The sequence below is a fragment of the Rhea americana genome, unplaced genomic scaffold, assembly GCF_003343005.1.
Source record: "Rhea americana isolate MKP2758 unplaced genomic scaffold, rheAme1 scaffold_532, whole genome shotgun sequence".
NCBI lineage: Eukaryota > Metazoa > Chordata > Aves > Rheiformes > Rheidae > Rhea > Rhea americana.
Genome location: NW_028186682.1, coordinates 134890 through 148014, shown reverse-complemented (window position 1 = coordinate 148014; position 13125 = coordinate 134890). Strand labels below are relative to the sequence as shown.

Sequence of the window (13125 nt, the reverse complement as noted above, 5' to 3'; positions counted from 1 at the left end):
AAGAGGCGAGCGCAGGGCTGGCGGCTGCGTGTGCGCTCTGCTGCCGCCCTGCTCGAGGCAGGGCCCTAGATCTGCCTGGGCTTCGCTTTTCCTACCCGCAGATCACGGGAATAATTGCAGTGGCCTTGCAGGAGTGCTGCGAGGGTGGCGTGGGCTTTGCAGAGTGTTACCTAAGTGTTAGCCCATGCCTGTACTTTGTTTCTGCTATTAAAAATGCAGGGTTGCCTTCAGCCCTCATCTTTAGCCCTTCATCACTGATGATCATCACCCGCGCTTCTGTGCACAGGTGGTTATTTTGCTCTGATTGCGAGTGAGCACTCYTCCAGGTTCTCTTTTTAGCCGTGCAAGTAAATAAAAGTCCACTTACTGCAGTCAGGTGAGCCTTCCTTTCTGATACGTTTAGAATTACGGTGCTGTGAACCTCTGTGCTTTGAGCAGTGTATTTCTTTGCCTCTCTTTGAGTCTCACTGACAACTTACGTTAACGTTTTGTGAATGTACAAAAAAGTTTTTGAAACTTGCGTGTTTTAATGCGTGCTGCTTTTGTCTACTGTAGATTTGAATAGCGTAAAGACTGTTTTCTTGTCAGCAGATCTCCGAAGAGGAGCCTGCAATRCACGCTCCTCCCTTCTTGGTGCCCTTCGCGTTCTCTGCGTGTGAATAGGAACTCTTCTTTCTCAGGCCTTCCTTGCTCCTTCCTGAGGAATTCAGTATGTGACACTGCAGTGTTTGTTTACAGCAAAGCGTGTTGCAGCTGATAGGGAGTGACTAGCTAAGACRAGCTGTTGGCTGTTCATGAACAAATATATTTGCTTACACAAAAGTTAGGAAAGGAGACGTAAGGAAACTGATCCCTGGGTGAGTTTTAACAGGTTTAATGCTACTAGGATTTTGGTGTTTAGAGGAGAGTTGGAGTTCTGAACTGTTACAGCTTGTTTTTCAATCAAAAAGTACAAAAAAGGATATTTTGAAAAGGGACAGCATCTACCACTTGACCTACTTAGGTTTTGTGTGCATGTGAACAGCCTGCCWTCCTGCCCTTTTCTCCCATTCAGACTCTTTAAAAACTAATGCTCTCAGCCAGGCACTTGCAGACAGCTTGACAAAAGCGAGGAAGCAGGCCAGGGCAGTGCAGAAATACCATAAATGTCACGAGGCCAAAGAACTACAACTGGGTAAAGCTGCTGCGGGAAGGGTGGAGTGTTGAGAAATAGTTATTTCTCCAGCAGACTTGTTTTAATCCTCCTACCCCAATCCTATTCAGACAAGTTCCTTAGCAAATGAATACAGTTTGGATCCCAAGAGCAATGTTAGCTTTTCTGATGCTAAACATATCCTGGAAGCTACCCGACGACGGGGATCCGCCAGAAAAAACCTTTATGTGCAGGCAGTGTTCGCGGCCTCATGGGCTGCCCTAGCCCTGCGGCTGCCCAGCAAAACCCGCTGGTATACTGCGGTGGAAACTCCCCAGCGCGAGAAATCAGAYGGCCCTCAGCTGCCTCTCTGCTTCCTCGCATGAGGCAGTGATGGCAAATGCTGCCACGCAGCGTGGAATACCRCATCCTTTCTCAGCTCCGCGGGAAGCGCTTTTGTGTCCTGCATTTAAGTCATTTAAAACCRGCGTACGGTGTGCTTTGTATATGTTACTCTCTTCCCTGTGTGCTCTATAATTAATGTGCTCTGCAAAGCAGCACYGGTGCTCGTTTAATACTGGCCAACCTGCATATATAATAATAGCTGACAAATTTGTGTTTGTTGGGAAAGAAGTAGATATGTTTGTGATAAGCGTAACTCTGATAATAAATACAGCCTTTCCTACGACTCTCACTGGCAGTGGAAGTTTTCAGACCGCTGTATARGATGGCTCTTCCCAGAAGTCGCTGCTTAGCTGGGAGTCAGTAAGAACATGAAGTCCTGGTCTTAGGAAACAGTTGACACCTGAGCTGGTGGCTGAGTAAGCCTTTTCTGGAGAGCAAACTGTTGCAAAACGGCGTTGGCCAGTACTCGTGGTCCTGAACGGACCTGTTCTGTTGGCAGGTATGGGAACCGAGGGCAGGTAATCCGCTGGAGCGCGGGTGGTGGTCTCTGAGGCACACCAGCGCTCTGTGTCAGCAGAGGAACAGCAGTGTACGTCCTGGGAAGGTTTCCTAGGGTAGAGACTAGCAGGGCTGCTAGAGAGTGGCCGCAGGCAGCGAGGAACCCCTTGACGGTTGGTGTGCGGAGGTCCTCAGTGTCAGCTGGTGGRTCACCTGCTTGCGTCACCTATAGTCTCGCATGGCGGGGCGTGTGCTGAGTCTCCTCCGTCCTCTCCATTTCGGTATGTGTGACTGCAGACGTCGCAGTAAATGGGTTTTTTTGTACCTGTGGTCTGAGCTGCTGTGTGATTTCCCCCTGCGTGCTGGCATTACCTGTTAGCTTCTTTGTGGTCTTCTTGCAGACTTTGATGCTAAGAAGAAAAGAAAAGTGGCAGAAATTTATCAGGCTCTGAACAGCGATCCCATTGATGTGGCTACGCTCAGGCGGATGGCAATCAGTGAAGGGGGGCTCTTGACAGATGAGATCCGTTGCAAAGTGTGGCCAAAGCTTCTAAGTGTTAATACAGACGACCTGCCTCCTCTTCCAGGTAAGGAACAGTCTAGACTTACTTGGAAGAACAGCTCAGGGATCTCCTCACATGCTTGAGGAAGAATGCCAATGCTGAACTGCAGTCTTTTTGACTTGTCTTTTTTGTGTACACTGTGCTTTTCCAACCAAGCCTACATGGGAAGGGGACTTGTGAATGAATGCCGTAACTTCACGTGCTCTGAATATTTCAYGGTGTGAATAATAGATTAGGAAATATGTGACTTCCTAAAAACAACATTTCCATTATGCTGTTAGAGCRTTATTGTCTTTAGAGACCTTGGTGGTAGTAAGTTTGCTTTGGATGTGCTTAGTATGGCCCTTGTGCAATTATTTGGCATGTGTAAGTTAACAARTAACAAAAAGTAGCAAACTTAATTTTTGTTGTTCCTGTGGTRAGGTGGCTTTGCTGAAGCCTGACTTTACCRGGTTACTTCTGGAGGTGTCTCTTCCAGGCATGGATGAAGCAGTTCGTTGCCTGAATTTTGTGTGTTCTTTCATCAGAACAGAAGCATTACCTTCTTGATGAGATGTGTGCATGATTTTTAAACCTTAGCAATGCAGGAGATGTAAGTCTTGTAGGTTTTACAATCGTTGTTCCCACAGTGAAAGATTTTGTTGATGTTCCTGAATCCAAGTGGTCCTTCAGAAGTGTGCGTCCCCCCACATCGGTCAGGAGCTGGATTGCATTAGCTGATCAGAGTTGCTGGAAGATGACGCTCAAYTTCACATGACAGCAGGGGGAGTTTAGTGTGCCAGCAAATTCTTTTCTGTTTTAACCATCTTAGCTATCTGCTTTTTTGGTTTRTTACTGATTTATTTCTATTTAATAAACTATTCTTCATGGTTTCTACAGCATATTGTGCCTTGTTGCTGCTGAGTATACTTTGAATTTCATAGCAAAAGTGAGGAGCAAGGATGTTTCTAGGAAGACTGGGAGTAGTGTCAATTTGAGCATTCTAAAATATGTTGCTTAAAGAAATAATAGTATTTTTTTTTTCTCATGCTGAAGTGTCATTAGTGTCAGAATGCACAACAGTAAAAGAGAGAGCATGGGGCTTAGGTGTGACCCGTGAAAAATCAGTTATATGATTGGAGCAATGTGTCTTTGTACTTGAACAGGGTGTTTTCTGGCTCCTTCACCCAGCTTTCCCTCTGGTACCTTTGCACTATTCAGGGTTAATGATATTCCTCTTTTTCCRCTAGGAAAAGAACTGCGAGAGAACAATAAAGATTACCAGCAAGTATTACTGGATGTGCGGCGATCCCTGCGCAGGTTCCCACCAGGTGAGAGAGGATTGCTCTCCCCTCCCCGTCTGCGTGAGGGAAGATCTGCATATGTGGGGCACTTCCTGGCTCAAACCTCCGTGCAGATTTTCCTCCTCTGGGAGCTGCGATAGATCAGCAGGCGTGCTGCTCTGTTGTTCCAGGAGGCTGTCTTCTAGAAAGCCTTTTCCTGCAAGTTTGCGGCAATATTCTTGTCGTGGAGCTTTACTGCAGTTAGCAGCTTCCTTCTGCTCCTGCCTGTTCTGTAGCTGTTGTTTGATGTGGTTCTTCTAACGTTACRTTCTCCCCTTCCCTGCTGAGTCTCTCTGCCAGCAGGCTAGTACTGTTGAACGCTCACAGGACTGAAAAGCCTGGATCCAGCATACCCCATGGTCCCTAAGGGTGAAACTGAGGGCAAAGTTAAGGCAGAGTGTTTGAGGAATTTACCATTTGCTTCAGTTTATTATAGACTGCAGTCTAATTCAGGGGTGTGGAAGGCAGGTTCCTTAATGGTTAGAACAAATTCTGGCTCTAAATGATCTCAAAATCAATTTTCTCTCAATGGTTCATGCACCAAATTTAAAAGAACTCCTAATATTTAGAAACAAAAGCTTTTTGCAGTTGTTTAGTTATTGTGGGTGGCTGGTGCCTTGTTGTGCTATTTATAAAACATTTAAGCTAGTAGTTACCTAACTGCAGAGCAGTCGTTATTTCTGGCTAGAGTCTGCTTCCCCTTTTTGCTTCTTTTATTTCACGTAAACAGTTGATTCATTCTGATTCTCTTCTGAGTAAGATTACCATGTACGAGTCTGATTCTTGAAGGGTCCGCTGACTGTTTCATTCTGCCCTTGAATGGCAACTTCCTGCCTATTTTTAGAAGCATCAGTGAGGAAGGGAAAAAGGAGAACTTTGCCATTGCAGGTCTCAGCTGGGACTTTCTCTGCTTGGCCTTTATGCATTTTATCTGTTGACAAGGACTCTGCCAAAAAAATGGCTGCAGCTGTGCCGAAGAATAATATTTTTTTCTGCAACATCCTGTCCCTAAATACAAGTTGTTAGCAGAGGGCCAGTATAAAGGTGTGGTGATAGGGGTTTCACGGTTTGATGTAGTTGGCACAATTTCTGTGAAAATAGGTCCTGTTTAATTTTTTCTAGAACCCCTGGGAAATTAGAAATGATTGAAGTGTCCTCAGCAGTGCTGGGTGTGCAGTGCAATTCGCTCTTCGCAGCGCTGTACAAACGTCAGTGAACCCTACTCCCATCCTCCACGGTGACTTCCTTGTAGAAAGGGGCACTGCAGCTCCAGAGGTTAACAACCTAACAACTTGCCAGCTTCCAGCAGAGTTCCTCATGACAGGATTAGACTTTGGATTTTTCTCTGCTAATTTTACATCCAGCCCCTTGCACCCCATCCCTCGTGCTCAGGCTGGCTGGCGGGTGCTGAGGCTGTGGCTTCCTCGGCCTCGTGCAGCCCCGTAGCCACGACCGCTGTTGCGGTGCATGGCTGGTCGGGGCCCTGTGATGCAGCTTGCCACACCGTCGCACGGTGCTGTCCCCACAGGGATGCCGGATGACCAGCGAGAAGGGCTGCAGGAGGAGCTCATCGATATCATCCTTCAYGTCCTCAAGCGTAACCCCCAGCTGCACTACTACCAGGGCTACCATGACATTGTGGTCACCTTTCTCCTGGTGGTAGGCGACAGACTGGCTACGGCGCTGGTGGAAAAGCTCTCGACGCATCATCTCAGGTACCTCGCTGGGCTCGGCCTGAGGAGAGGACGTATTTGCACAGCCTCATATGGTGGAGATGCCTGTGCTTGGGGGAGAGTGGGCAGATGGGAATGGCCTGTGCTGGTGGAAGGTGAGGGAGCCTGGAAAGCAGAGCCTTGGGCGAGGGCCGGCTGCCTGTCGTGTCTGCGCCTGGAGGGATGTTGTTAGGGAGCAGTGGGACTATGTGATAGCACATGGCTTTGCAGGGAGTTGTGCTCCAGGGAAGGGATAATTGAGGACTGGTTCATCAAATATCAATTTAATTTGTAGCATCTTTTGAAGCTGAAAAAGCCAATGCACATGTATTATTAATAATTCTCTGGTCCCTTCTTCTGTTAGTGCCTCTTGGGCTCCCGTGGGCTGGCTCAGTACAGTGCCTCCCACTTCCCATATAAAGCCTTGGGCAGTTTTACACTGAAAGTGTGGTCTGTAAAGCCAGTGTCCTTGAGCCCCATGTGAATCTTTTATTTGTGTCCTGAAATGAGAACAAGCTTTCAGCCAGGGAGCAATTTGGAGGGRTTCTCCCTCTTCTCCCAGATGGCAGGTTAGATTGCAGGTGCTGCAAAAGTATTAGGGTTTGTGCATGCATTGCAGCGAAACCAGAAGAGGTGTCAGCTAACGCYGGCATGACTGTGTGAGCCCAGCTTTTCTGGGTAGATCAGCTCTGTGTCCTCCGATGGGTGGGAAGGAGCTGTCCAAAAGAGCCAAAATTCCTTGGGAGTAGGAGGCCACCCTGACAGCAAGGCATTTTTTTGCAAATATGTTTACCCTCTGACTGCCTCCCTGGAGGAGGGCGCAGCTCAGTGACATYGTCACTTGACAGAGCTTTTGTTTAATCTTTCCTCAGAGATTTTATGGACCCAACGATGGATAATACCAAGCACATTTTAAATTACCTGATGCCCATCATAGACCAGGTGAACCCTGAGGTGCATGACTTCATGCAGAGGTATGCAGATATTTCCTTGGAATGCATTCCTCCTAGCTCTGCCCTGTCAGTCTGACATTGCTGTTCATATTTTCATTTGCATCAGCTGGTTTCACTGGGCAGCGTGTTCACAGCACCACAGTGGCTTCCTCAGAATAAGCCAATAGCTGGCCTACAGCTATTGATGTCCTGCCTTGTCTTGAGAGGTTTTAAATGTTGTTCACCTTCACCCTAGCTATCTGCAGTCAGATGAGTAGTACAAGTATTTTGTCTTGGATTTGTTGTCTTTGTATCAGAGGTATGGTTCCTGGTGCTGGATTGAGCTCTGAATGCTCTGTTGATAGTCAGCTGTACGTCCCCTTCTAGGAATGGAGGCTGTTGGATAAAGCACGTGCTGGATAGGGATCACCAAGGAGTATTTTAGTACTGTTTCCAGGCTGCTAGCAGCTGTTGACCTAACTGAGCACTTTCTCTTTGTGCAGTGCGGAAGTGGGAACTATCTTTGCGCTCAGCTGGCTGATCACGTGGTTTGGGCATGTTTTGTCTGACTTCAGACACGTCGTGCGATTATATGACTTCTTTCTGGCGTGCCATCCACTGATGCCCATTTACTTTGCCGCTGTGGTAGGTATTGGCCAGGATGATACAGGGAATTAATTGAACCAGGGCAAAGTACTGGTAGTTTGGGGCTGTTGAGAGGGGCTGGAAAATATAGTGCTGTTGCTGTCCATTACTGCACCCTGCTTTGCAGGGGCCTTCGTGAGGTCAGTGACGTCCTTCCCGATAGTGGAGGGCAGATAGGATCCAGGAGAGCTTGGAGTGCCTTGAAGCATCCGGTTTTGCAGGCTGTTCGAGTTTGGTGCTGTGGAGGCAGCATGGCAGGGAGTTTTTGTTTGCATTCAYGGGCTGGCCCTGCTGCAGAGCGCTTGGACGCTGTTTGCAGCTGGAGGAGCCAGTCTGGCCGAGGAGGAGCTCTGCACTGTGCGTGTATCTGCCCTCTTTCTGAGTGGGGTCCAAACAAATCTGTCTGTCCAAACAAATTTCTGTTCAAAGGGAAGTAGAGGAGTTAAGCCTTACTGAGGTTCTGCCTGTGTCTCAGGCCTGCCAGTATCAGGCTTTTCTCAGAAGATGTAACTACCCAGAAGGGGCTTCGGAGCTTCAGGAAGGGCATGAACATTTCCTTTCCCAGATGAGGAGTGCTTCATTGCAATGTGTCTTGTAGAAGGGCAGGTCTTTCAGGTGGCAAGTGAAATGTTTTCCTCTTCCAGCTCTGAAGTTAGTGAGTGACAAGGAGTGCATCCGCTCTTCCCCAGCTGTTCTCAGTGCTCTCGCTCCTCTCTGTAGATTGTGCTGTATCGGGAGCAGGAAGTTCTGGACTGCGAGTGCGACATGGCCTCTGTCCACCACCTCCTGTCCCAGATCCCACAGGACCTTCCTTACGAGACTCTGATCAGCAGAGCTGGGGACCTTTTTGTCCAGTTTCCACCATCTGAACTTGCCAGGGAGGCAGCTCAGCAGCAGGCTGAACGGTGAGTGCAGGACAGACCGTGTGCCCCCAGCACAGCGCTTGTAAAACSTGTACATCTCTGCCTAGGTCAGGTCTCGCTTCCTCAAGATCTTCCTGCGCTGCGGGAGGCTGGTCCCAAAGGCACATCTGAGGCTGCTCTTGACCTTTTTCTTCTCTTGCAGAACTGCTGCTTCCACATTTAAAGACTTTGAGTTGGCATCAGTGCAGCAGAGACCAGACACTGTGTTGAGGCAACGCTTCAGGGAGCGATTCCGAGGGGAGGAGCGGACAAAATCCATCTTGACAAAGCCAAGGACCAACCGTTTTGTCAAGCTGGCAGTTATGGGGCTGACAGTCGCGCTGGGAGCCGCTGCCCTGGCCGTGGTGAAGAGCGCGTTGGAATGGGCACCCAAGTTTGAACTGCAGATTTTCCCCTGAAGCCTGGGGAAGGGCTTTCCCTGTCACCGAGTCCTGCATCCTTCCCTGGTGGGAATGGATGATATTAGATGAAAGGACATGTCTGGAAATAACCTGTCTGAGGAGTTTTCTATTCTTGCTGCGTCCTGTGACACTTCTGGCCTTTGCGACGGAGACTGATGGGAACCAGCCCAGCAGGATTGTTCCCTGTGCCAACACTCACTTTGTTCACACCTCCCTCTGCAGGAGGGAGCACGAACGGGCTCTGCTGCTGTGTCATGAGGGATTGGAGGTATGGACAAGTCTGGCTCATCAGGCTGCGCAGCAGATGCCTGTGCGAGTGGAGAGCTGTGTGTGGGTTGTGCCGAAACGATCTCGCATTCTCCATCGGGGATAATTAGTGGGAGCGAGGGCAGATACTTGCCTGGAGTAGAGCATCACGGCAGGGTTTGGTCTGCATGTGTGGGGGTGGTTGGTATGCTCCTGAGCCCTCTGGCTCTCCGACACTCCTGTCTGCTGGCTGCCAGAACACCTGGCAGTCTTTATTTAGATTCACCAGTAGTCTGACCCTTTTCTTTTGTTATAGGCAGCCTCTGTGTAGAGCCAAATCTCTAACAAATCCCTGTCAAAATCATGAGATGAGGTTGTCTCCAGTGTATAACAYGCCACGACTCTGCTTCCTAATCTTTGCGGTCTGATCCGTTTACAGCAGTGACTGGCAAGGGACAGGAGCATGTCTTTGGGAATTCTTGGGCCTGACGGCGAGAGCTCATGGTCATTGGGCCACCTTCACTGGCAATAGCATGTTCRTATCTCAGGTCAGCAAGGGGAGAGATAAGTGCCACTTACCTCACTTGAGGTATGTACTGCTAGGAGCCAGGTCACGTCACCACACGTGTTAGTGGAGCCACAAAGCAGCTCCTGTTGCTGACTTTTACACCTCTGAAAACAGGCTCTAAGGTGGAGAACGGCTTCTTCCCTCTTGTGAAATGGTTTGCGCAGGACAGAACTCATTACTGTAGGAAATCTGTCATAATTCTCTCCCACTAACTGATCAGACTTCGCATCACCCTTCAGAGTAACTCGTGTGAGGGAGTTTCCCAGAAAGCTTACCCCCGTGCCCTGCATAGCCCCTGCCCTCTTTGCCGAGTCTGGTGACAGTCTTACCATTCCCTGCCCTCCCRAAAGCCTAAGCAGCAAATCCTTCTAGATAACTTCATATCTCACTGAAGCAAAGCCAACAGTATATGCCTCTACCTCTCCCCTGAGCTGCTAAACCCTCCCGCAAGTGCGCTTACCCTGTCTCTTACTGGTTCCCACCGTCTTCCCTCTCTGTGCCCAAAGCCATCTGTGCCGGTGTCCAGAGACTGTATACCTGAAAATGAGATGTTGGTTGAAGAGTTGCAGATTTCTGGATATACAAGAAAATTCATACCCTGCAAGGCTTGACASCCTCCTGTCCATAACCACATTCATGTAAATCTGTAACCACGTTTGTGTGAAGTCTGGGTTACCCGTGTGTGCCCTCGGTCTTGGAGAGGCCGTGCCTTTCCAACCCTGGTGGCTGGGGTGCCTGGGRTGCAGTCACGTTACCTGACTAGTGTTTCTTTAAAACACTGAGCAGAGAAGTTTGCTTTGCTTCTGCGGCCTGAAATCTGTAGTATTTAAATTTGCTTTCAGACAGGTAGGGATGAGAGACCTGTTCCCTCCTGCCTTGTTGGCCCCGGTCCTGGACGCGTTGCTCTGTGGTGGCAGCCGCCGGCTAAGGGCAGCACTGTCTGCGCTGCCTGTGGCAGCCGTAGGCTGGTCGCGGTTCTCTTTCCAGCGCACCTGCAGACAGGCTGCGCGTCTGAAGGACGGTGCGAGTTTGTGTGGGCGACGGGGCCGTCTGGCCGAGGCCCGGGGACGCAGCAGCCTCTGCAGTGCAATAAAGGTGAGGGAGAGGAGAGCTGTGTAACTTAGCACTTTAGAAACGGAACGGAAAGAGGAGAGCGTTTTCCTGCCTGCTTTGTTTCCTTGCCCAAGTCCAAACCTCTGCCAGAGATGCTGCAGATGCCAGTGGGTGGCCACRGGGAGCAAACATAATCCTTCCTGTATGGGAGCCCACAGGATACACACAAGCCTCTTCCAGCRGGGTGGTTTGGGCTGCAGCCATGCCTCAAACCTGCATCACGCAAGGGAAGGGGTCGTCCGTGGAGGAGAGGATTTTCTGAAGCATACGAGTGTGCTGGGAGCACGAACTGCGTGCCGCTGGCTTGGACAGCCCTGGGAAACGCGCTCGCTGGCCGGCTGCGTAGCGGTGGCCTYGGAGAGCTTGCAGCCCCGACGCCAGGACCCCGTGTGCTGTGCTTTTGGATGAGAAGTCCAGGTCTTGTCTCAGCTGCCTGCCTTAGCTGCTCGGTGCGCTGCTCGTGCCTGCGTGGCAGCCAGCGGGGTGACTAATGCTCAGCGTGTCCCATTCCCATCAGCATCTCCTAGCTCCAACACAACRTGGTTAGGAGGGAGGATCTCTGCGGGGCTGGGACTGGAGCGGGGGTAGCTGCCGTTGCCTTTTTCTGCTCCCCCACGGATATGCGGGGAAGGGCGCGYGTTGCTCTCGCCTCCGAGATACTCGTGGAGCGGGCAGGGAGCTGATCCCGGCGCGGCGGGTGCCCTCTGCGATGCAGACGGCACCCGTGCAGACGCAGACCCCTCTGCACACCGCGGCCGGGTGCCGCGCACCGTGCCTGGGCAGCGCGAGGAGCGGTCTGCCGCCTCGGTGCCCGCCGCCCCCGGGGAAGGGGTCTGTGGGATTTGGGGCCCTCCCGTCCYGGAGAGGCGCCTGGCACGCTCCCGCAGCGCCCGAGCTCTCTGCCTGCGACGCACTTTAGTTCCTGCGCTGTCACCGAGCGGGCAGGAAGGCTCTGTAAGGAAATGGTCTCTTCAGGTGACTTAGTTACTCTGTATAAAGACTTATACATACCTGTGTAAATGAGGATTTGTACAAACCCTGTAATTGTAAAATAAACAGTTACTAAACACGTTTCCCTGCCCCCGTGTCACCCGGAGCAGGGGCAGCCCCGCAGGACGGGGCTGGGGTGCCAAAGCCGCCCTCGGGGCACCTCCCGCGCCGCGAGCCGGCGCGGTCCCCGCGGCGGCCGTCTGCCTGGCCCGTGGGCATCGCCTGGCGCGGCGCGAACGGGCGCGAGGAGGCACAGAGGCGACGTGCAGCAAGGGTGCAGCAGCAGTGCCAAGTGTTGCCTTTGCGTTGTTTGCCGTTGCTRTTCTCATTTTTTTTTTTAATCTGCCCACAGTTGGTTAAATGCCAGGACACAAATTCCGTCGGATCTCTCGGAAGYGCCTCACCTCGGAAACGCAGCCCCGGCCTCGCGGGCAAGCGGTGAAGCAGCCTGACCTGGCCGCGCGTCTTGCGCCCCGGGCGGGACGCCTGGCGCTCCGCCGCGGGAGGAGATGGCGGGCGGCCGGGCACGGCGCAGCGGGGTCCTCGCCCGCAGCTCTCGCCCGTTCCCCTCGCGTTTCGTAGGGGCGCGAGGCGGCCCGGGCTGCGTCTCCTCCTGCCTGCCGCGGGCTTTCGGCCCCCGGGTCCGCAGCGTCGGGGCCGGCTGGCCCCCGGCTTTGCCCCCCGCCCCCGGGCGGCTCAGCGATGCCCGGGGGGCTCTAGGGAGGCCGGTTGGGGGGTGCGGAGGGGGCGGGCGCCTCTGCTGCGGGGGTGCCCAAAGCAGCCCCRGTGCCCGGGCGGGTCTGGCCCGGCAGCACGGCGGGGACGGAGGCGGCCCGAGGCCGCGCCGGGCGGATGGGGACGGCGGCGGGGGTCCGGCGTGCCCCGCAGCCCGCTGTGCGCGGAGGGGCCCTGCTGCAGCCGGCTCTTCCCGATGGACACGGCCGCTCCCGGGCCTTGGGCGCGTGGGGCCGTGCCCCACGCACCGCGCTGTGCCCCGTCGGGGGGGCTCCCACCTTCCCGCCCGGGGAGGGAGCCCGCTGCAGCCCCCCCCCCCCGGCGTCCCCGGCTCTGCCCGCGCCTGCGGGGATGTGCACGGACAGGGCCGGGGAGGGATGCAGGGAGGGGGAGCAGCCGCGACCCTTTCAGTGCCGCGCTCCTGCGCAGACAAAGCGCTGGCGGAGCCGGCGGCAGCAGCCCCCTCCCTGGCGGGAGCAGCCCCCCCCCCCCCGGCCCACTGCTCCCCCCAGCGCCCACTGCCCCCCAGGCGGCAGCTCAGCGCCGGGCACGGCAGCGGCCGCAACCCCAGCCCACCCCAAGCTGGGGAGGGGGACCCTGCCCTACAGGGATGGGGCACACGCACGCACCATGCACACCGCCTGTGCGTGCACAACGCACGTGTGCGCACACACACACACACACGCACACCAGGCATCCACACAGACCAGGTGCTTCTGCACACCCGCTGGGCAACACCCCCACCGCCAGACTGTGCACACGCATGCAGTGCACATGCACACACACATGCATGCTTGCACACACATGCAGGGAGACGCAGGTGCACACACACACACACACACACACACACACACACACGTGCCAGGGAGCGCCGGCAGCCCGGAGCCCGCACGGGCGCCGGGGCGACGCGGCCAGGAGGCGCGGGAGCCGGCCGGAGGCA

General features: G+C 53.3%; 1 protein-coding gene across 3 annotated transcripts; it reads left to right on the top strand.

Annotated features, from left to right (window-relative positions):
* Positions 1-566: 566 nt before the first annotated feature.
* TBC1D20 (TBC1 domain family member 20) lies at positions 567-8622 on the top strand. 3 transcript variants are annotated; one of them, XM_085318399.1, is made up of 9 exons: positions 574-857; positions 1834-2316; positions 2437-2622; positions 3828-3908; positions 5449-5635; positions 6505-6606; positions 7068-7209; positions 7930-8114; positions 8275-8622. In XM_085318399.1, the coding sequence occupies exons 2-9, from the start codon at positions 2274-2276 to the stop codon at positions 8528-8530; spliced, it is 1182 nt and encodes a 393-aa protein (XP_085174525.1). In that variant the 5' UTR covers positions 574-857; positions 1834-2273; the 3' UTR covers positions 8531-8622. The 3 variants fall into 3 exon arrangements, with proteins under 3 accessions (XP_085174526.1, XP_085174525.1, XP_085174524.1); XM_085318398.1 differs by having other exon boundaries at positions 574-2316; XM_085318400.1 differs by lacking the exon at positions 6505-6606 and having other exon boundaries at positions 567-2316.
* The last annotated feature ends 4503 nt before the right edge of the window (positions 8623-13125 follow it).